Raw genomic sequence first — 25,196 nt, 5'->3', positions numbered from 1 at the left:
TTTCGTTTGCTTTTATTAGTATAAAGTGATAAAACATTAAATGTCTTTATAAACGAGTTTTTTAAAATCTTAATAGAGATTTTATTTATTCAGTAATCCTTAGTAGACGGAATTTAATTTCGAGTGATTTCAGAAATAGGAGAATTTAACAACATTTAAAACCCGGGAAATTCAAAATCGCTTGAATATAATTAGAGACAAAATACAACTAAGCCAAAAATTGAAATGTGTCAGAAGTTAGATTGCTGTAACATGCAGAAATTTGATGTGTATTGACATAAAATGGAGTTCAGTTAGAAGCTCAAATTTGCTTCATTTTTCTTGGAACAAACATGAAACCACAATTTTCAGTTTCTTGCCCCATTAGTGTTTTACCGCTATAGCTAGAAAAGCTGCATGGTCCAGTGAAATATGAACATGAACATTTTATTACAATTTCCACCATGAAAATTATCAATTCTTTCCTTTGAGATTGATTACAGCAAGCTCTTGCTCAACATATTCTCCTGCACATAGATGCGGGTATTTGCTTGCTAGTGGTGATTCGGCAAAATGTCCCAATGGCTTCAGAACTGCATCTGATGCGATGTGCGCAAACAACTACATACGACAGACAAAGGTTACCAGTAAATATAACAGCTGATAGAACTAAAAGGTCAATTTTAATGAGATACTTTTTCACAGTACAAGAAACAAGCCACTCACAGTTGAAGAAACTCTCCATAAGCTACGGTTTTCCTCTTTAGCTGCATTGATTGCATCAATGGTCCTTTTTGTGGCAACTACTTCGTGCATGCCAGCAATGCAGTCCCCTCCAGTCAACCACTCTATCTGCATTTTAAGACAGACGGAAGATACAATATCGGGTATATATACATGTTTCAACTTTCAAACTGCAACGAATAATTCAAAATGCTTCAGACATAATATCTTCAAATAGAGATTATTTCAAATTACCTGCTTTCCTGTCTGAATAAGAAGACATCCTACCGGAACCTTAACTGCAACTTTTTGTCCATTTCTTAGCCAGATATTCAATCCAGGAAACCTACTTCTACCATGAATTGTTAAGAAGTTAAGGTCATAATGATATCCTGCAAAAATGGTCCCTTCTTGATTGTACTTTTCAAGGTCACTCCCTGTTGGAGCTAACAGATGTGGGCCCTGACACAGAAAAACAACAATAATGCAACATACAATCATTAGAAAATAGGTAAAACCATGTGAAACAATGTAAGAATATGATGAACCCATCATTCAATTTTACAGTTGCAAAATGCAGCACAGGTGACAAGTAGACAATATTAAAACCTAATCGAAAACAGGTATAAAGCAAATTCATATATGCTATGCTTTATGACAATGGAAAAAAGAAATGTATGTCATTAATTAATATAATCAATGATGTGATATTGTTAAAGGTCAATGGTGCCCAACATTTTTTTTGGTTTTCATATATCTCAAAGTGATCATTCAACAGAAGACAATGGTTCTCTGATCAACTAATTCTAAGTCACCATAAAGTAATTGTTGTGCTCACTCACCAGCTTCATGAGAGACGTGAATGCATCCTTTGGAAGACCAAACCCAATAGCAGCCATTTCAGATACAACCTAAGTGTGACAAGCATGCACAATCAGATAACACACATTACAAATAACATTATAAAAAAACAATCAATTAAATGACTGACTTCAATTGCTGCTATCATTTTGTATCCCCAGGAATCCATAGTTTGTTTCCATTCTGGAAAACCTTCCGGAATTACTGGCTCCGCATTGAGTTCCTACAGAAAACAATTAACCAAAGTATTAGTACAAAACAAAAATACTATCAGCATATACAAGGACTGCTAGCAAATACCTCTATTTTGAACAAATGCGTGTATACTTTTTAAAACAATAAAATGCTAAAAAAATGTTTTTTTATTAGCAATGAAAACATATTTTAGAAAATTAAAATTGAAAACATTTTCAGGAACTTAAAATTCCTATATTTCGGATATCTTATCTTTTTTTTCTGGACAGAAAGTTCACATCACAAACCAATATTTTGGATCAAGTACCTCTCTTGTACGCATTCTATTAGTTTCAGAATATATATGAAAAACTTATATTCATTTTTGTATTACTATTTAAGAGATTGTATATGTTAGTTCCACCCTTAAATAAGAAGCAAAACATGAAAAGCCGATTTGTCCTGTATACCAAAAAAAAATTACTTCACTAGAGACAAACACAAATTAACTTCAACTTAAAAATTTATAGAAATATGACTAAATTATTTCAAGTACAAACCATTTTTTTCTTCTTCAACAATCACGAAATGCAAGTACAAAAGATTTTTGAAAAATAATTACAAAGGTGACACGATATCCGAAAATAGTGAATTTTAATTAGCTTTAAAGAAAAAAAAATAACACTAAAAGGAAAAGAAAAAAAAGGAAAAGAATTCGACCTGAAATCGTGTAAGCGAAGGTCGAGGACCGATTCTCCAAAAGTATCTCCATTTTAGATCAGCACCAACCGGAGTATGAGGCTGGTGTTCTTGAGGCATTTCCTTCACTTTCTTCTGCATTTCTTCATCCACCAAACTCCTCGGGACTTCCACTTTTTCCGGCGTAACCCCAACCTATACCAAAAACAACAATTCATCCTTCGTTCTCATCAAATTATTATAATTTCAAAGAGTCATCTCAAAACAAACTCTAATTTCAATTTCAAGAATAAAACAAGTGAATCGGTTAGTAAACCTGGTAATGCAGGTGAGGTCTTTCTTGAAGCATCTTGAACTCATGTGGAGATGAGAAGTACTTTTCCATCATGTCAATGAAGCGATCGTTGTCTTCGACAGTGCATCGCGGATCCTTGACGAGAAGTGCTCCGGTTTCGCTCAGGTTGCGGCTGACTTCGGCGCAGAGAGATTGGATTCGCGGATCGCGTTCGTCGGAGACGGAGAGGTATGAGGATAGATCTATGACTGGTAGTTCCATTGTTGATGGCGGGAGATTGAGTGAAGGAGGGTTTTGGAATTTGGGATTGCGAATATGGAGGGTGGGTTTTGTAGTATGGGGGAGTGAGAAGCACACGCATAAATGCGGAAACGTAACATGTGATTGTGATGATTACGGAATCAATTTCTATCTATTTAAAAAAGGTAACACTAATTGTACCAAAATAATGAAGGTAGGAATAATTTCATGGGCACTACACATTTATTTTGATATTTCGAAAATCATTGATATGTAGTAATATTCTAAATATATAGTAAGATCTACGTCATTCACCAAAAATTAGTTTATACATTTTTTCATATTTTACACATAAAGTTTAGGATAAAATGTAAAAAAAGCACATTTATCTTTAAAGATATTGTATAAGCCAGCATAGACACGAAATCTCAATGACTAGTTTTGACCAATCAAATACATAAATGAATATTTCACTCATTATTGAAATTATCAATGTAAATATTTTTATACTATTAGGTAATGGTAACTAATGTCCTAAAAAAAATTTAAAAACATAAAATAAGTTTAATTATAAATTTTTATAAAATCAATGTAAAATTTCTAAAAATAAATTTTTACATTTATTTATCTCTTGGGATCTTAAAACATATGTTAGCATTACTCCTTTAATAATAATGAAAATATTAAAAATTATTAAAATTATTAACTCAGAGTAACTATGATTACTCATGATTAATTATTTTTATTAATTATTGATGTATTTGAATTATGTAAAGTGAGAAAATAATAAATTAAATATATTAATTAAAAATATAATAAAAACGTAAAAATTAAAATTTTATTGGTAAAATAAAGTGAGCAATATTTTAGGACATATAACATAAATGCGACAATTTTTTTGGGATGTAAGAAATATTATTTTTACTAGGATATTTTAATAAAATCATCATTCTCTATTTTATTTTTTATTTTTTAATATATGTTGAATTATCATTGAATAGCCTATTGTGGAATTCATAAGTAATATAATAGAAGAGAGAAATTAGTTGTTAAAATAAATTTAAAAATATATTTTTTTTAATTATTAATATATAAAAATTTGAAAAGAAATTCATATTAAAACACATCAATTATAAAAAGTATGAGGTGAATTTTTTACCCAAATATCCCTAATTTTCAAAAAAAAATTCAAAATAATTCTGATTTTAAAAAAAATCTTAAACTACCCCACTTTTAAGAGGAGGCGACAGACCAATTGGCGACAACTCCTAAAATTAGAGAGGATGCGTCAATTGGATTGGCTATGGCACATGGTGCAGCCAATCCAATTGGCGCCCATGTGTTACTTTTGAGAGGAGGCGCCAATTGGTTTGGCGCCTCAGTGTAAAGTGCAATTTTTTTTGTTATAAATAGAGGTGTTGTGTGAATCATTTTTCCACATCTCATTTCATCATTTTACAAACATGTTTGGTGTTCGTCGCCGCTATGAAAAAGTGATTTATTCTATAGACAAACCTCAGATGTTGATGCTCTTCTAGAACATCACTACTTTCGATCAACTGAAGAGAGAGTTGGTTCATTGGTTAGATGGAAAAATACCAGAAGGGGAAAAATTAGAAGTATTGAGAGACTCGACAATATATTTGGTTGGGTGCAAATCAAAACTGATAAGGATGTTAGGGAAATGATGTTTCGACGAGATGACATCAGTTTGATTGTTGTAATCAGTTACAACTATTCTATTTTAAGTTTGCTTATTTTGTAGTGATGTTTGATGTTAACCTTGTTGTAACAAAAAGTTAAAGATATATAAAAATCCAAGGTTACAAAAAGATTATGACGCAGATGTTGTTCCTCGATTGAGACAGTTGTTATTATTGTGTCCTGGATGACGACATATACTACATAGTCTTATCATTTTATCTGTCGTATCCATTTCTGTTCTAATACGCGTGTTGTTTGGTCGTCCTTTTTTCTTTCTACGCATCTCGTCGTTGTGCCAAACTATGTCACCTTCATACGGAGGCAAGTATTCCTCCATTGGTAGCATTGAGAAGCTTTTGTTATACATATTCATGACGGTAATGGCCTTGTAAACATCAAACATATGCTTGTAAGCGTCCTGGCGAGTATGTGTGCATGCTGCAATGACATGGGAGCAAGGAATGCGGAAGGCCCGAATACAATTGCTCTTGATCGTAATGGCCTTTTGGTTTAAGAGTAATATACAACTCAATACAATTGCAACTAGAATGTCCGTGACTAACAAACATATATTCAAATCTTCATCATCTCGTACCTTTAACGGGAAAAACTTGCATTGATTGTTCTAAAAAAAATTGGATTTTGATACGTGATCTTTGACACAATACCAGATCCTATGCAGGATTGAATTCGGTTTTTCAGATGCAAGAAATTTGAATTTCTCTTGATCGTAAGTCGGATGGTATCAGTGTTTCGAAAACAAAACCCGTATAGCTTAGACCCATATGTCTCACCATTGTAGTGAACATTGAGAATATATTTCGGTGAAGATGACATTGTAATATTTCTTATGCAGATGAAAATTAATTTATTGCTGCAGATGAATGTGTGTTGATTGTTGGATGTAGATAGTAAGACACTTAAATAGGTAAGTGATGTGTCAAACATGCAAGCAAGTCCGAAGTGATGTGTCAAACATGCAAGCGACTCAGACTCATATGTCAAACATGTAAGAGAGAGGGGAGTCACGTGTCACACATGCAAGCCCTAGCTCCAATCCAATTGGCGCTTGCTTGCAATGCTTGCACATGGGCGTCAGTCCAATTGGCGACACCATGTCTTACATGCAGACCTCATAACCAAGTATGCAGAGCCATGAATGCACCAGGTTAGGTCTATATGTGTCATACATGAGCCTAGGGAGGCGCCAATTTGATTGACGTTAGCATGTAGCAAATTCACATGGGCGCCAATTCATTTGGCTAGCACATGCAATCACATTTTTCCAAGCTTCCACACTTTTGCATGTCACACCTTAGAAATAGGCAAGAGACTCTCACATTTCTCCCACACCAACACTCACTACTTCCCCAACAATATCAAATCTTTCATCTGCAACAACCTCTTTCATCTGCACTAACCTCTTTCATCTCCGACAAGATGTATATCCTCACAATGGGCGAATCGCATAGAGGAACAGTTGCAAACATAGCAACTTATGTAAGCATTTAATTCTTTTGTTATTTGTCTAGAATACCTTTTAATAACATATCAACTTAATTACGTGTTTTAGTGTTTCTTTTATAGAATATTTCAAGGTTCCGTACTCAGGTCCACGAATATGTACACATGGACTCGATGATTCAACCCTATGTCGAACTCGCCGGTTTTGGACATATAAGCAAAATAGTGTCTTGGTTGGTGGATAATAAATTCATTCTTGCGTTATGTGAAAGATGGTGTCCCGAGACACACACATTCTGGTTTCCAACCGGTGAGTGTACAGTGACGTTAGAAGACGTCTATATGCTATTGGGACTGCCTATCGAAGGTAAAGTTGTAAATGGTAAAACCAACTATGCGAATTCAATTTGCATGGACCTCTTGGATGCTGATTTGTTAGATGATAACTCAAGAGGTCAAGGTATACTCATTTCACGCCTTAAGGCATACTATAACAACTTACATTTAGATGAGCATTCTACCGAAGAGGCTCGAATAATAAACACTAGGTGTTACATTATGTTTTTAATTAGTTCTTTTTTATTTCCCGAAGGTATTGGTTCAAGTATGCATGTTATGTATTTACCTTTACTAAGACATGTAGATAGAATAGGAAGTTACAGTTGGGGATCCGCTTGTCTGGCCTATCTTATAGCTCTTTGTGTAAAAATTCACACAAAGACACGTCTACCTTTTCTGAATGTGCTATTTTGCTCCAAGCATGAGGTTGGTCAAGACTACCGTCCCTAGCGCCCGTCAACAACAACCTTTTCACATTCTCATATGCACAAAAGTAAGTTGTTTAAAATGCTATATATTTACTTACTTTACCGATTATTATCTCTAACTAATATTTTTACCTTTATGGTGTAGATGGTCGGCACGTGGTATGAGTTATAACAGATGTCCTAGACACTGTATTACCCAGTATCGCAATCTCTTGGATCACCTTCGACCGACAGATGTATGGATAATAACCTAATTATTTCGTAATAATTTATTAATTTCTTCTACCAAGTTTATAATCTAACATACGTTCACATTTCAGTTCATTTGGCGTCCATACCTAAATTTGGATCATGACCATGAAATCAACAAAGAAGACGCAGCCGTATGGACTGCATGCACACCGATCATAAGAATCACCATTGTGGAGATGCACAACAGTGATCGTGTGAAATTGCAGTTCGGTATGCTTCAACACATCCTAGATCCCCCAGCAAACCTAGGAGAATGACATCTACGCAAAGTTAACGACCAATGGAACTTCAACCCATGGCAAAGCTTCGCTAGATCTGAGTGTCGCAAATGGAAACACCGTTATGACCATGTCTTAACTGACGCTGTGATGCCAACTGAAGAAAAACCAAGTCGTACTTATATGGCTTGGTACATATCGGTTAGTTTTGAGTTCATCGCCGAGGATATGTACCTATATGACCCACGCCAGGCAACTTACACACCAGACGCCTCAACATTTAACCCCCAACAACATTGTTAGATCGACTACACACAACCCCCTATCCGTTAAACTTTTCGATCCATAAACACACAAACATACAACCCTAACATGCCATACACCCAACCACAATACCAAGAGCATACCCCGTACCACCAACAACAACTAGATCATCAATCAGATAGACAACCTCGCTTCGCACCCAACACATCACCCTACCAAAGTCGCCTTAGCCAAAACACTCAACGATCATTTAACACCAACCGTCCCTCCTCCTACCATAGCCAAGAAGCCCAAACATCTCAAAACTGAAACCTTCAACAACCCTATCTCTACCAAACACCACAACAATCTTTCCAACATTTCCTCGACGCATCATTCACACCAATGTCTCCCTTCAATCGTCCTGGTCGCCCTCCAACAAGTCAAACACAACCCAACTACTCTGACATGAGTCATGAACTCAGCTATCGCGGTACACCTTCGATGCATACACAAGACTACGCTGATTTGTCTGACTATCTCAACATGATATCTCCTGCATTTGGTAGTGATGTTCCTAGACCCTCAGATGGTCAAACACCTGGGGTGAATCATCAACGTGGGTTAGGGTCACGGATTCGGGTAGCTATGGGATGTGGGACCGGAGGTCGGTTAGGTGATTTCGGTCATCAACATTAGTCTTTTTTGTGTAAACGGGAATTAATATTAATATGAATTTGTCTGATTTCGACTTTATGTATCATGTAGACTATTTTTGGAAGAAAAAAAATACAAAATATATTGAGGTGTCAATCCAATTGGCGCCTCCCTTTAACCTTTACACATGAGCGCCAATAGGATTGGTTGCACCATGTTCCCTAGCCAACCCAATTGACGTCTCCTCTCTAAGTTTAAGAGGAGACACTAATTGAATTGGCGCCTCCTCTTAAAAGTGGGGTAGATTGGGAATTTTTTTGAAATCAGGGTTATTTTGGGATTTTTTTTTCAAAATCTGGGTTATTTTAGTAAAAACTTGGCATGAGGTAGAGATAGTGAATAGTTGATATTTTACAATTTTAAATATTTTCATACAATTCGCATATGAATATCAATCCTCCTATTTTTTGAGTTTTTTTTAATATTTTAAATAAATTTATTTTTATTTTTAATTTATTTTTATTTTAGAAAAGACAAACCAAAATCAACAATAACACATAGAGTTAGGATAAAATGTACAAAAGACATTTATTTTTAAAGATACATTCTTCGATCAAAATGACTTTCGTTTTTAAATAAAAATTATTTTAAAATAAATGTTATTTTCACTTTTCAATGTAAAAATGATTGTAATTTTTTCAATTGTATCATTTAATTACTATTTTGTACACTACTTCCAATACATTAATAAGGCTAATTTAATCCAAGGGCAATGTTTTATGACAATATTATTGCATTCTTTAATTTGTGTATAAAAACCTTAAACGACAATCATTTTGAAAGAGATGGATTATTGTATAAGTCAGGTCACACTTGTGCGTAGACATACAATCTTAATGACTAGTGTTAATCAATCAAACACATAAATGAATATTGGCAAAATTACACCAGGGGTCCTTTAAGTTATTTAATTGTAATAGGTTGGTCCTTTAAGTGTTTATTACTACAAGTCAGTTCTTTAAGTTACCTAACGTCTACACGGTTTCCCTTTTTTAATGATTTCATTTCAAAAATGCATATTTGGCATTAGCGTTTCTTAGGTGATTGTAACGTTGATGACATGTAATTATTTTTAATTTAACTTTAAGTAATTAAATAAACTCACTTTCTTTTCCATCAAATCTCTAGAACTGTATTCATCTTCTTCCATCAAATTCATCTTCTCCCTTATCCAACAATGGCTTCCTACGATACAAATGGGTCAAATCCATGAAGTATGAACTGTCATTCCTTCATTTCGAGTGAAACTCATGGCGAAATCGCACCAAGATGTCCTTGTGGAGGCAAAGCAATGATACAAACAGTTAGGAAGAAATGACAAAACTTTGAGAAGCTCTTTTGGGGCTGCAAATACAGTGGTATGTTTGTTGGTATCTTCTTCTATGTCTTTTTTGAAGGTTCTAACTATTAACTGAGTGGATGTTTTAACTGCGGTTGCAACTATTTTGAGTGGTTTAAAAAAAAGTGCAATGATGAAGTGCAATAAGAAATACAACAGTCTCAATCTTTAAGATGTTCAAAATGTGAGGAAAATGATATAGAAATCAACACACTTAGAAGGGTCATTAAGAAGATCCATGGAGATGATAAGAAGATCCATGGAGATGACAACTACACCAAGAAGATGATGAAGAACATGTTGAAGATGTTAGTCTTTGACATAATATTTTTAGTTATGATTTTTGTAATGTTGATGTGTATTTTGATCAATAAGTGATAAGTATGGTTAATGTTAATGTTAGTTTTGTAATACATTTTGTTAATGTTTTGCATCAATGACTTTCTTTAATGATGATGTTTAGTTTGTGCCCAATTTGATGTTGAAGTAAGCACTTTTAAAGGATATGTTTGTGTCCAATTTGATGTTGTTAGACTCTGTCGAATTTTATGTTGCAGTAAGAACATATTTGTCACACTAAAGAATACTTAAAGGATTTTTTTGTTACATTAAACGAGACTTCAATGACCTGTGTGTTACAACTCAGTTTACTGTAAAAACAATGGACCTAGAAATTGGACAGAATATCACAAGATTCCTTGATTAAACATAAAGGACAATTAACCAAAATAGTGATAAGACATTAATATCCTTTATTAAACCATCCAAAATACATAGTAGCATCCAAAATACGTGTTTCTAAGTCAGCAACATAACATTCAAAACACCATCCAAAATACACGATCTTAATTTATCAAAATACAACAAATAAAATCGGGTTTCTGATGCCATGCGTTAAAACAAAATATTTCTTGTTATTTATAAAAATTTCAGTGTATTTCGTGCTCACACTTGTTTTATACAAAATAAGTGTCAAATAAAAAATTATTTTGTAGTCTTTGCACTAGTGTGTAAATCAAGAATCATAAACCTTAAACCAATTTAGATAAGTCCATATCTCGTGTCTTACAAAAATGAAAGAAAGCATACATGCATTCTAACTATGTTGATTTTGCATCATTCTTGTTATTACTTGATGATATCATGGATATGATCAAGACATTATTTTCTTAATAAGTGAAAATGACTTGACCATAAAACCTACATTGTGAGGGTGTGGTCATTTGAAAGTCCTTTTGAATCTAAACATTTTTTTTTTGTTTTGAAAAATTACAACCCTTAACCCATTTAAAAGAAAAGCAATGTCAATATATTGTCTTAAAGATATGAGAGTACAAAAAAATTCAAGGGTTTACAAATGATAAAATTGGTGAGAAGGAAATGTTTTAAAAAAGAAAAAAATCAAGTAGTAAATGGTGATTATGATAAAAAAAAAAAATGTACTTTGATAATAAAAAAGAAAAAGAAAGAAAGGAAGAATAAAAAAGTCAAAGCTTACACAAAACTAAAAGTCACCAAAAGAAGAAGTTATGAAGTGGAGAAGAAAATATATCATTTGAAAAACAAAGGAAGACAGAAATCTTGCTCTTTTATCTGCTAGACACTTTTGAATCACCTGAAAAACCAAGATTTCTTATAGTCCAGTCACATTACAACCAAAATAGACCTTAGTGATCCATAACTGACTATGTATCTTGTAATATTGCTTAGATGAAATGAAAAATACTTCTATTGTTAAGGCATTATCGAATAAGTGAGGGAAACACTAATCATTTGAGTGATATTAGTGAAAACGTGATTATGATGAATAATCGACTGTTGATATAAACATGTTATAAAATTTATACTTTGGTAAAGAAAATGTTTTGCCTTAATGCTATAGTTTATATATCCTAAACATATTGATTATGAATTTTATTTTAAGAAAACCATGTCTTACTTCACACCACTTTCAGAAATTTCTTAATCAAGTCTTGAAACATAAAAATGAACCATGCATATTGAATTTTTATAAACTATTTGTATTGATTTTGTTTAAGTTGAAATAAAAATAAGTTGGGGAGAGTTGATAAGTTCCAAAAATACGTAAAATGCACAAACACTTATTAACTTATTTCGCAAATAATCAATAAACACTATAAGAAAAAATAAGATTTACGAAATATAAGTTGCAGCAGTTCTCACAAAACTACCCTTATTTCTGGAGTGTGACGGTTGTCACGACAGTTAGGGCCAAACGTCACAGATTTTATAGACATGTTAAGTAACATAATTGCGGCGATTATCAAGAACTTTCCTCTTTCCACACATACAACCATTAGAATAAACTATCGCGACTATTTTAATCAATCATCATTATTACTTGTTTTGTTCCACTGTTTTTCCATTTTTTTTCTTTTTATTCCCACTCACTCAAAACCTTAAAATGAAGAGACGACAATCCTCTTTCAACTTCACAAACTCTCATTTTCCCAATCTCTCAAAGAAAGAATCAGATGGTGAATTGAAGGAAGGATGGAAGGAAGAAAGGCTTATCATTTGAGACTATCTCTCTCAAACCCTAAAAATAAAGAGACAAATACATCACTCTGTTTATATGACTATCGCCTTCCGATACTTTGAATCAATGGTATGTGTATCGATCATAATACATCGATATGTGTATATGTCTCCTGGTCATCTGCTACACAATGATATCCTCAGGTGGGAGAGAGTTGGCCTAGGAAATATTAGTTGGGTTATGTTATCGTCGATTGAGACAAAATAACTTTCGCTAAAATCGAGCGAATCCATAAGAAGTTTAAGGAAAAAAAGGTATGAATTAAGAAAAATAATTGTATGTAGGATTGAATCTGCCATATCTTTTTAAATTTTAAGGGGGAAAAAGGTTATTCACCAGTTGATTTCCCTATACAACCAAGGTATTTCGATCATTCATCCTGAAATTGGCAGGTTATATACCTTTAAACTTAAATAGTGATATATTTGCTTCTATTATTACATGTTACAAATTCAACTGCTTCAGTGCCAAGTTCCAGAAGGCTCAAATCCAATTGATGTAGTAGCTCTTGTGAAATATTATCTTGCTAACCTTCCCGAGCCTCTGACAATATTGGAGCTTTATAATGAGATCAAAGGTGCTTGATCCAATATATATTCCATGAGAAACATACTTAAGAGGCTTTCCAGTGTCAACTATATGACTCTAGAGTTTATAACTGCACTTTTGTTTCGTGCTAGCCAGAAGGCACTTCTCAATAAGGTAGGCTTCTTCTGTAAGTATATGAGTATTATTTTGGTGGAAGTGGGAGTGGCTGGGAGATTGGGTTTTCTATATGGACAAACTACATTTTTTTATTTTCTATTTAATGAATATGTATATTGGAATCATGGCCCATTTCTTTTTACTGTTTTTATACATATTTTCTTCCCTAGAAATATAATTAAGTAATAGTATAATTGCTTTGCCATTTTTTCTAATGTCTTTTAATGTCTATGTAAGGAATTACCTAATAACACTACTCATCGAAATCCACAAAGATGCTTAAATTATATCTTCTAGCCTTTGCTTTGACCAAACTCACCATAAAAAGACAAACATTGAACTTTCACTAGAGGGAGCCAACATTGCTTGTCTATTGTAATTGTTTGTAACAAATGTTTGAGGCTTCTATGGCCAGTAAACACCTCGAAGCTTCATTCCTAGAAATGATTACTCCAATGTTTAATCGTCATTGCCAAAGCTATGATTTCCATTTCATAACCAGGGTGAGAAGGCTTTGCTAAAAGAGGCAATGGCCTTATTTTTCTGCATAACAACTGTAATTCCCTTGTATGAGAGAATACATTTGAAAGGGGTCTAGTGTTATGCCTGATTAATTCCTCAAGTAACATCCCATTAACCTGTTTATCAATCTCCTCTTTTTGTTGGTAAGTGATCGGTCACTATTTTCACTATGTTTTCGTTGCTTATCCGACAAGAAACCAAGGATATTGAGACACACTGTGTACGCATTATGGTACCTTTAAAGTTAATTTTCATTCTCGTAAGTTATTTAAGCAATTTTATTAATTGTCAGTTTTATTTTGTGTTTTCGTGATTTTATGCTTTGGTTGTCGTGTTTATGCCATCCAGGTCCACGAAGAAGATCCAATGGGTTCAATGTGAGAAAGTGGAAAGTTCTGGCATGTGAAAAAAGAAGATTTCCTAGTTCAGGAGGCCTGACACGGCCACCCGTGTCACCTGACACGGGCCGCGTCAGGAGGAAGTCCAAGAAAGACAAAGTAATACCCAAAATAGTGGCCTGACACGGCCGCCCGTGTTAGCTGACACGGCCCGTGTCAGCCTAACACTGCCCCGTGTCAGCCTGACACTGCCAGTGTCAGCCTAAAATGCTAATTTTCCAATTTTCGGGTTTTTTCACCGGGCTTAAGCTGGAGGGACATTTTGGAGATTTCCACCTTTTTCCAAGGGATTTTCACTATATTAGGAGAGTTTCTACAGTAGAAATGGGGGGATCCGGGAACAAGGCGAACACAGAATTGTCAGACGATCAAGGATTACAGAGATCAAGGAATTCGGAGAGCGGAAGATTTTCATGAGCGGAAGCAATTTAAGATCCAAGTCATACAATTACTTGTAATGTGTATTTTTATTCTTGAATTTGTTTTGAACAATATGAGTAGTTAAACCCCCCAATGCTAGGGGGTGTCCCTGATTTAGAATTGTAATGACTTTGAGTTAACGATTGCATTTATAATATTATTTTTACGGTAACCTTTTGATGTGTTTAATGCTTTCTCTTTTGGATCAATCGAGATTGTTTTATGGTTATCAATTAGGCTAGACCGCCATTGGTAAGGTTTTCATAAGGTTATCCTGCAATAGATATCACCTAGGACTAGGGATACCCTGTGTGAATCAGAGCATTCTTGATATAATAAAACTTAACTTCACCCCAATTGCCTATGGACATAGAAATTAGGGTAGAATGATTAAAGGTTTTCTCACCAAGGACTTGGGAGAAAATATCCTTGAGAACTGGTAGTAATTGATACTTGTTGATGCAATAGTGACTCAGAGTTGTTACAGGTATAAATCATACACCTCCCCTGGCATTGTTCCTCATACCTTGCAAACCCTTATTTTTTATTATTATTTTCATTTGCCTTTATTTTTAGAATTTTGAATTTAAAAACCCAAATTATATTTTTTGTTTAATTGAACGATGAGTTGAACTCAATATTAACTTGCAGTCCTTGAGATCGACATTCGGGGAATTTCCCCTTTATTACTATAACAGGCAAAATAGTACACTTGCTATTTTTCCGATCAAGTTTTTGACGCCATTGTCGGGGACTGCTAAAATGTCGAGTTTAATTTTAAGTTCAATTAAAAATTGATTGGTCGGTAATAAAATTATTTTTCTATCATTTATATATATTTATTCACTAATCTGTGTATGCGAGGAGAGCCCTCAGCAAAATTTCTTTTTGATGCAGAAATCGAGAGAACACTTCACCAGAGACGCAGAAACGCTATATTGGAGTCCAAATAAGAAGTTCCCTTTGATTACTCAGATTCAGAAAAAGAAACTATGACTGAAGTCCCTCCATAACAAGGGAAAATGAACAGTCGAGTCATGCGACGTTAAACGAAGCGCTTCGTGGGAGGCAATCCACACATTTTTATTTCTAATTATTGGTTGTGTTTGTTTGTTATTTTAGGCTTACACAGTGCCTTGCATAAAAGGGAGAAGGTACTCACATGGAAAAGTTGGAAAAATGAGTAGAACAGCAACCTGACACGGCCCGTGTCAGGCTTGCGGATTTGAAATTTGTTTGGAAAATTTGAATTTCGTGTGGGCATGTCGCACTTCTCGCCCCAACCCCCTCAGTAGGGCACTGTGAGTCACCCTCCTCTATCTTGTTCGAAAACATTGAGGCTAATGTTTAGTTCAAGTGTGGGGGAGGTTTTACTATGCTTTTTGCTTTTATTTTTGTTGATTATTTCCCAATTTTTAATTTTTACTGGTTCACATTTGGTTTATTTTTACTATCAGGTATCATGTGTTGCATGTATTTCAGAGTCTTGGTGTACTGTTGGATTAGATGATGACCATGAGTGGTAGTGGATGAAAGGATCACTCCATTTACGGTTGCTTGTTATGAAGGATCTTCCCAGAAAGTCGATACTACTGAAGAAAAGATCGGACGCAACTTCTAAAGCTCAACTAACGTAGGTTCCCTATGCATTCTGAGTTGAGTAAGAAGTCGCACCATACTAGAAGTATTGTGGATGCTGTCAAGCTTTACCTAACACGGTGAGTGCATAAAAAGCCAAACACATTTGTCATCATAAGCGATATTCAGGTATGTCTTTATCACTCTGACTTTGCATAGGTTCTCTAGGAATTTCACTGCATGTATACATACATTGAGGCACGTTGTTTGATTATAGCCTTGAGCCTTTCTAGCCATTCCGTTAATGTTATCCCTTGTTAACCCCATTTGAGCCTGTATCCATTGTTTGTTTAACCTCATAAATGTACCCCATGGCCAAAACACTTCCTTACCCTATTCGGAGTCAAGTTGATATTATTAAGTTGTGTTGAAATTCTAAGTTTCGGGTAAAACCCCATAAGTTTCAAAAGCCAAGGTGAGTAAAAAAATAAAAAAATAAAAACGACCATAAAAAAAAATTGAGAAAACGAAATGTAGTTGATGGTTCGAAAGAAGCACTCACCGAAGGAAGAGCACTCAGTTGAAAAAAAAGAAGAGAATATCAAAGAAAATCTGAGCAATTGAAAAAGAAAAGAATAAAACATAGTGAAAAGAATATTAACATTGGCTCTGAACCCAAAACCACTTGTTTTCCCTTTTGTTTGTATTTACCACACCATAACCCAAGCCCCATTACAACCCGAAAGACTTCAAAAAGTGTGTGTTGTATGTAGTTGATATAAAAGGAGAAACTATTCAAACTTATGAGTTGATATTGCATATTCTGAATTGAGAGTGAAAACACTTAAACCCTGAGAGACTTGGTGAGAGTGTGATGTAAGCTGACAGGTGAAACGGTACCTCGATGAGGAAGTGCGACAGAAAACTCATTAGGAAAAGCAGGAACTATACAAGGGAGAGTGAAGGCGTTGGTGAAAGATCTCAGCAGTATCATGGTAAGAATGCAAATTTTGGGAAGTGACACTTTGTCGTATAGGTCATTACTTGAGGACAAGCAATGAGCTAAGTTTGGGGTTGTGATCGGTCACCATTTTCACTATGTTTTCGTTGCTTATCCGACAAGAAACCAAGGATATTGAGACACTGTGTACTTATTATGGTACCTTTAAAGTTAATTTTCATTCTCGTAAGTTATTTAAGCAATTTTATTAATTATTAGTTTTATTTTGTGTTTTCGTGATTTTATGCTTTGGTTGTCGTGTTTATGCCCTCCAGATCCACGGAGAAGATCCAATGGGTTCAATGTGAGAAAGTGGAAAGTTTCGGCATGCGGAAAAAAAAGATTTCCTAGTTTAGGAGGCCTGACATAGCCACCCGTGTCACCTGACACGGGCCGTGTCAGAAGGAAGTCCAAGAAAGAATAAGTAATGCCCAAAACAGTGGCCTGACATGACCGCCCGTGTCAGCTGACACGACCCGTGTCAGCCTGACACTTCCAGTGTCAGCCTGACACGGCCAGTGTCAGCCTAAAACGCTAATTTCCCAGTTTTCAGGTTTTTTCATTGGGCTTAAGCTGGAGGGACGTTTTGGAGATTTCCACCTTTTGCCAAGGGATTTTCACTATATTAGGAGAGTTTCTACAATAGAAAAGGGGGGATCCTGGAATACGGCGAACACAGAATTGTGAGACGATCAAGGATTACAAAGATGAAGGAATTCGAAGAGCAGAAGATTTTCATGAGCGGAAGCGATTGAAGATCCAAGTCATCGAATTACTTGTAATGTGTATTTTTTATTCTTGAATTTGTTTTGAAAAATATGAGTAGTTAAACCCCCCAATGCTAGGGGGTGTCCCTGATTTAGAATTGTAATGACTTTGAGTTAACGATTGCATTTATAATATTATTCTTACGGTAACCTTTTGATGTGTTTAATGTATTCTCTTTCAGACCAATCGAGATTGTTTTATGGTTATCAATTAGGTTGAACCTCCATTGGTAAGGTTTTTATAAGGTTACTCTGCAATAGATATCACCTATGACTAGGGATACCCTGTGTGAATCAGAGCATTCTTGATATAATAAAGCTTAACTTCACCCCAATTGCCTATGGACATAGAAATTAGGGTAGAATGATTAAAGGTTTTCTACATGGTATGCAAATTATCCTACCCACAATGCTATCCTTTTATTCTCTAATAAATTAAATTGTTTTTGTTTGGAAATATCCCATTAACTATTGGATCAAGTGATACATGGTCCTTTTCTCTAACCAATTTGTTGACTCCACTTTGATGACTTACTTTTCTCTATTGATAGCATATCAGTCTTTCCCACACATGATGAATTATGTCTTTCCACCATTCTGACATCGTCAGCTCAATCTATGACTACTCCGTACAAAATTCCTTGCAATATAGTATTATTATGCTTATCTGTGATGCAGTATTCGTTCAGTGTAATAACTCATTTATTTTCTTCAAAACTAATAGTCTTCTGTTCCCAATCAATGGCAGTTTTTCCATTGGTTTCTAGCCAATCAATCCCAAAATTAAATCTTCTTCTTGGTCGAAATCATAAGTCTCTAGACATAGTCACTGCAAAATATGATTCAGAATATACGTTTATTTCAGAATCAGAATTCTCCTAATCTCTTTCAATGAAAAATATTATTAACAAGTATTTTATAGTGAGGAACCTCATTATATCCCTAGACAGGTTCTGAAAGTAGAATAAAGTTATATAACAAACACTAGTTGTTAAAGCTACAATTAGTTAAGTCAGACGAAGATTCTTGAGACCATAAAAGAAAGTTCTAGATATACTAATACACAAAGAAGTTTAAGAAAAATATTGAAATAGTAAGAAACAAAAGCCATTATTTTTAACTATTTAATGTATTTTTAATTTATACTCTCCAGAATTGGATTTGTTCCTGGTTTACGTTAGGCTTTCTTCATATGGTCTTATTTTGGGTATTCGTTGTTTGATTTGGGCAGCTCTATGTCATTGGCAAGTTTGGGAAACTCTATGTCAATGGCATGTTTATGTACCTTAATCATATTTTTCATTTTTTTTAACTTCTTGAAGGATTTTCTATGTTTAGTAACTTTTTTCTCTCCTATTCTAGTCTTCTTTTTCCCATTGTTTTAGCATTATTTTCCAATTTGCATAGCTTGGTTTGTCATAATTACAAACCTTCATACTCCACGATTATGATCATCATGGTGTTTTATAGTTTTTATTTTCCCATCAAATGGTTGACCTTAAGAACAATCACACTGTGTTTGTTAGTGTAGCGGTAAATTCATGATCATCAAGCTATGGATAAGCTAGACATCAAATAACAAGAGTCGCCACCGCGCTTTTATTGTTTCCAAGGGAAAAGGGAAAAAGTACAAACAAAACCCGAAAGTAAGAAGTTTTCAAATCAAAACTAATAAAATGTCAGAGATTACAGGTAAGCGGGTTGGTTACATAGAGGGAAGGTGTTAACACCCAAAGTGTCCTAGGTACTCCTACGGAGCCCTTTTTGTATGCATATGTTTTTGGTACAAAAATGATGTTTACAAACAAATAGAATGGGGGGATGAGAAAAGAATTCAATTAATTATATTTTTGTGTTTGACAAGACCTCCGGACTTGTGCCTACGTACCAACATAAAAATGAGGGATCAAAACCTCGTAGTTCGTGATACAAATTTCAAAGTGGATGCATTGCTTTTAACAAAAATTAAGTTTTGAAAGGCACAAAGGCCTAACAATGGTTTGAATGGGTTAGTTCTTTTTTTGGCTTTTTGAAAATTTAGGTCAAGTATAGTTAAGTCTATCTACAAGTTTTATTTAAGAAAAGAAGTTTGAAAATGCAATGGCATAAGGCCAAAGTTTCTATCTTTTTGCAAAGCGGTCCAAGTTTAGAATAAAATAAGTTCAATCAAAAAAGATTTTAAAAAAAGGAGGAAGAGATTTTGAAATTAAATAAATGGGGAGAAGATGAAGAGACTAATCCTATGTACAAAATTAAAAGTTAAGAGTTGAAAAGATCTAACCGATGGGTAGCAATCCAATAGGCAAGAATGCCATATAGAAACCCAGAATTCCCTTGGACATTTAGAATCAAGCAACATACAAATGCACAATTATATTATCTTGAAGAGCAAAGGCATCAAATAAAGATAGCCACATCCAAGCTTTAGCCACTCCATGATCTTCTTCAAATTAGCCCATGTAATAGATGAATTCCACAAGTCACAAGTTCAAAATAACAACTTCATAATGATCATGTTGCAGATGAACTCAGAGGGATCTTGAATGATGTATCAGATGAAGTTCCAAATTGCAAGCACTTGGTTTTACATAAAGTTGGCATTGGCCAAGTCCTTTAGCATAGGTATGTTGTCTAGATTCTAAGTCCATTTGTCCAAGATCAAGCCAATAGTCCACACAAAAGTTTTTTAGGGTTTTTGTTGTTATTATGTACGTTCGTGGTCAAAGACCACACAAACAAACAAGAATACACAAACAAGATATATCACACAATATGATTCAAATGTACAAAGTGAAAATTGCATTAACATAAACAATTAGAATGGTATGAATAATGACAAATGAATAAAGGCTAAAATTAAATGACATTAAAGTAAATGGCTTGAAATTAAAAGTTAGTTGTTAATGAGTTAGAAGTTAGTATTGTTTTGCTTTTGCTTTTCATTTGTAAGTCATTCTTTGGAGAGCACTCAATCCATTTATCACAAGCATGGATCCTTGAACCAAGAAATCTTCCAAAGGAAGGAAAAAGGTCAAGTTTCCACACAATACCATGAAAGAGTGGAGACTTACAATCTCACTAACTAGAATGTTATGCCTTTTGTGTCACAAATTTAGCGCTATGTTAAGCAATCGTAATTGGACTTATGTAGAAGTCACAGCTATTTGAGGTCGGGCAATAGAATTTAGGTGTTAATGTATGTTAGAGACATAGTATGATGGACTATGCTCATGAAACATACCACACACAAAAAGAATATGCAAAAGAGGTGGCCTAATCTCATCCATACTCATGTTGATTTTTCAATCAACTAGCTTTAGGACTTTGAGATATCATAGACCAAATGATATGAATGCATAAAGAAGGGGAATGAGATGAAGAGCGAGAGGAATGGATCAAAACTCAAATTGGTCAAAGGAGGACTTTTACCAAATTAATATCATTCATTCATTTTGGGATATGAAATGTACATTCCATCAATCCCCTAAATCCAATGATATTAACTTGACAAAGTCAAATCAACCTTGACCAAGGCCCAACAACAAGAGTCAAACTTAAATAAGTCATCATCATTGGTCAACACAATTATTTGGCATTTATTCAAATTAAAAATACTAAAATAATGCATTTAAATTAAATATGGTTTGTCAAATTCCTAAAACCTCATCAAAACACCAAAGAAATGACCATGAGTTTTATCATAGGTCAAACAAGGTCAAAGGGCCTTGGATAAAAAATTTCAAAATTTTTAAAGACTTAAAAGTATTTTTAAACAATTAAAAATAATCACAAAATCAATTAAATCATGAAAAATATTAATAATGATCCAAAAATAATTTTAATTCAGAATATGAAAGAGGAAATTATTTGAATTTTTTTGGTGAAACTCATATTTTTTGGATCAATATTAAAATTAATATGAATTAATGAAAATAAAAGGATTAAAACAAAAATCAGAAAATAGCAAAAAACGTGAGCCACTTGATCTCCCTCATTAATTGAGGTGGCAATTCAAGGGGACTACAACGCGCATTCCATGATGGAACCTAGTCAGCGCGCCATGTAACACCCCGATAAAATATGATAATTATTTAATTTAAGTTAATAGTATATTTATTAATTTAATTAAATAATTGGAATATTATTGGATTATTATTATTGGAATAATAAAGTTGGAATATATATAAAGAGTTCCATTTGGTAAAAAGGGTTTTTTCACGTGAAAACCAGAGAAGCGACAGAAAGTGGAGAAAGGGAGAAGAAGAGGCTAGGGCTCAGGAGGAGAATTCTCGATTGTTGAAGGTCAAAGAATCAATTGCCGGATTAACTCAGGTAAGGGGGGTTTATCGTCGTTTAATGGGTATTATGGGTTAACATGTAATGGGTAGTAATAAGCCATTGAATTGACCCTAATTTGGATGATGAATGTTGAAAATTGTGACGACCAAATTACGTTAAAAACTGTGATTGAATCTATAGTTGGGTGAGTCGTAGTTTTCTGGACGTGTAGCTTTTTACGGAATCGAAATCGGAGGTCCGGAAGTCCTCCGACGGCGAAAATGCGGGGGATTCTGCATTCTGTTCGTGTTAGCGCAGGAACAGCTTTCTGTCTTGCGTTAACCGGTTAACCCAGGGTGTTAACCGGTTAACACTGTTATGAATTATGAGAAATTGCTGTCTGTCTTGCGTTAACCGGTTAACCCAGGGCGTTAACCGGTTAACACTGTTAAAATGTGCCAGGAAGCGTGTTCTGTTTTGCGTTAACCGGTTAACCCAGGGCGTTAACCGGTTAACACTGTTTGGAAAGTGGAAAATTGATATTCAAATATTGTATACATATTTGACGTTTGGCCTATATTGGTGTATGATATAGTAGGGATCATTTCCCGTTGTTTTGAGCAGTATAGGTATTAGTAGAGTGTGCTAATACTGTGATTTATTATTTGGCATGACATGATATGATTCTGTGATAAATATGCTGATAATGTATGATGGTATGCATAATGCTGTGAATATATCTATTATGTATGCAATTGTGGATGGACTGTTTATGGCTTAGAGTGTGAGCATATGTCCATTGTGGATTGTTGTTGATGGTTGCATGCTAGGTGATTTAGCGTGCATAGTATGGCCTTTATGGTGGTAGCTAATTCCCATGGTGAGGAATTAGTGAGTGAGTCACTAGGTCTCAAATGAGTGGGACTAGTGAGCTTGGTACCCGTATCTGGGTTTGATCGGTGAGGTTGAACTATGTGTTCACGAATAGTCGGTACCGCATGCATGGAGTCTCATTGCATAATATATGTATGGCGTATAATATGAATGGATGTATTCCAATATTATACGTGTGTTTTGTGTTGGGTTGAGTATGATTATGATTTTGAGTTGATGTTGTCGTTGCTGAATGTGTGATCTGATTTGGGTGATGAAATGTGTTAATTTACTTAGCATTACATGATATTTTATAATGCTTATTATATCGATTGAGGAACTCACCCTTACAACTATGTTTCAGGTAACGAGCAGTGATTGAGTAGAAGCTAGTGCTTGGAGTCTAGTGTAGTTCCTTAGTGGGTCATGCTCTGGTAGATGTAACATCGGGACGGGATGTTTTACTTTGTTTTCATTTTGGTTGTTGAACAACTTTACATGTAATGTGTTACATGGTTTGCATGATTGATTAGATCTCTATCCGCTGCGAATTGTGCAATGTTTTATTTTGATTAATAAATGAGCATGACAAGTTATTATGGTGAATGGTGTGAAGTGTCAAGTGTGACACCCTTAAATTGCATATCTACTCTGATTTATATTTTGTTGAATTAATTAATTATTGGGGTATTTTAGAAGGGTGTTACATTAGTGGTATCAGAGCATAGTCGGTCGAGTCGAGTCGTAATTATTCTGTTTCTCTGTATGTGATAGGTGTTGTGTAACCCTGTCAGTACTTATTGTTTTAGCTTGTTGGGTTCTCAGAATAGAGATGGCTGGAAGAGGTAGAGACGATGCTGCGATTGCTGAGGCTCTGGGTATGCTAGCTGGAGTACTTGGAGGAAATCCGAATGTCGTGGGACTGGGAGCTGCTCGTCAACTGAGTGAGTTCCAGAAGAACAATCCTCCAATGTTCAAGGGAGCATACGATCCAGATGGTGCTTAGAAGTGGTTGAAGGAGATCGAGAGGATCTTCCGAGTGACTGAGTGTGCCGATAACCAGAAGGTCAGGTTCGGTACGCATATGCTGTCAGAGGAAGCAGATGATTGGTGGGTTGCTGCCCGCACTGAGTTGGAAGCTGCTGGGGGTGCTGAGATCACTTGGGCGGTGTTTAGAGAAAGATTCCTGAGGAAGTACTTTCCAGAGGATGTCAGAGGAAAGAAAGAGATAGAGTTCTTAGAATTGAAGCAGGGCAACCGGTCTGTTACTGAGTATGCTGCTAAGTACACAGAGCTGTCGAAGTATTACACTCCCTATGATGAGGCTACTGGGGAATTTTCAAAATGTGTGAAGTTTGAGAACGGGTTACGTCCCGAGATCAAGCAGGCTATTGGGTATCAGCGGATCAGAGTGATTTCTGACTTGGTTGACTGTTGCAGGATTTTTGAACAGGATACCAAGGCCAGAGCGGAGAGCTATCAGCAGAGGGTTGATAGGAAAGGCAAGAATCCGAATGATCGTGGGAAACCGTATGCAGCTGGCAAAGGTTTCCAGAGACAGAGTGGGATGAAGAGACCTAGTGGGGGAGATTCCAGTGCCCCTGCTAAGTGTTACAGATGTGGTCAGGCTGGACATCGTATCCATGAGTGTACCAGTGCTGAGAAGAAGTGTTTCAAGTGTGGCAAAGGTGGTCACTTGGCTGCAGAGTGCCGGTTGAAGACTATGACTTGTTTCAACTGTGGAGAGGTGGGTCATATTAGCCCACAGTGTCCTAAGCCGAAGAAAGAGAACCAGTCGGGAGGCAAGGTCTTTGCTTTATCGGGTTCTGAGACTTCTACAGATGATCGTTTGATCCGAGGTACGTGTTATATTAATGGCTTTCCTCTTGTAGCTATTATTGACACAGGTGCGACTCATTCCTTTATATCGTTGGATTGTGCTGTGAAACTTAAATTAGAGATATCTGAGATGCATGGGGGTATGGTGATTGATACTCCTGCGAAGGGTTCAGTGACTACTACTTCAGTTTGTTTAAATTGCCCTTTGAGTATTTTTGGTAGAGACTTTGGGATGGACCTCGTGTGTCTTCCACTAGTGCAGATTGATGTTATCCTGGGTATGAACTGGTTGGTGTTTAACCGAGTTTATATCAACTGTTTTGATAAGAGTGTGATCTTTCCTGAGATTGAGGAAGGAAAGAGTTGGTTCCTATCAGCAAGGCAGGTGAATGAGGCAGTAGCAGATGGGGCAGAGTTGTTTATGCTGTTAGCGACTTTGGAGGCTAAAGATAAACTGGTGATTTGCGATCTAGCCGTGGTGTGTGATTTTCCCGATGTGTTTCCAGAAGAAGTGAATGAACTACCGCCAGAGCGTGAAGTTGAGTTCTCGATTGATTTGGTACCTGGTACTAGGCCGGTGT

General features: G+C 35.3%; 1 protein-coding gene across 1 annotated transcript; it reads right to left on the bottom strand.

The window, feature by feature from the left end:
• Positions 1-253: 253 nt before the first annotated feature.
• Positions 254-3,231, bottom strand: LOC127075779 (uncharacterized). Its single transcript, XM_051017248.1, has 7 exons — positions 2,753-3,231; positions 2,458-2,631; positions 1,694-1,786; positions 1,545-1,613; positions 958-1,164; positions 706-831; positions 254-600 (listed from the first exon to the last, which is right to left on the bottom strand). Exons 1-7 carry the CDS (start codon positions 2,990-2,992, stop codon positions 454-456), a joined length of 1,056 nt encoding a protein of 351 aa, XP_050873205.1. The 5' UTR covers positions 2,993-3,231; the 3' UTR covers positions 254-453.
• Between the last annotated feature and the right edge of the window lie 21,965 nt (positions 3,232-25,196).

This window comes from Lathyrus oleraceus, chromosome 4, assembly GCF_024323335.1.
Source record: "Lathyrus oleraceus cultivar Zhongwan6 chromosome 4, CAAS_Psat_ZW6_1.0, whole genome shotgun sequence".
Lineage (NCBI taxonomy): Eukaryota > Viridiplantae > Streptophyta > Magnoliopsida > Fabales > Fabaceae > Lathyrus > Lathyrus oleraceus.
Note: the sequence above shows the minus strand (reverse complement) of the source record. Positions and strands in the feature narration are given on the sequence as shown.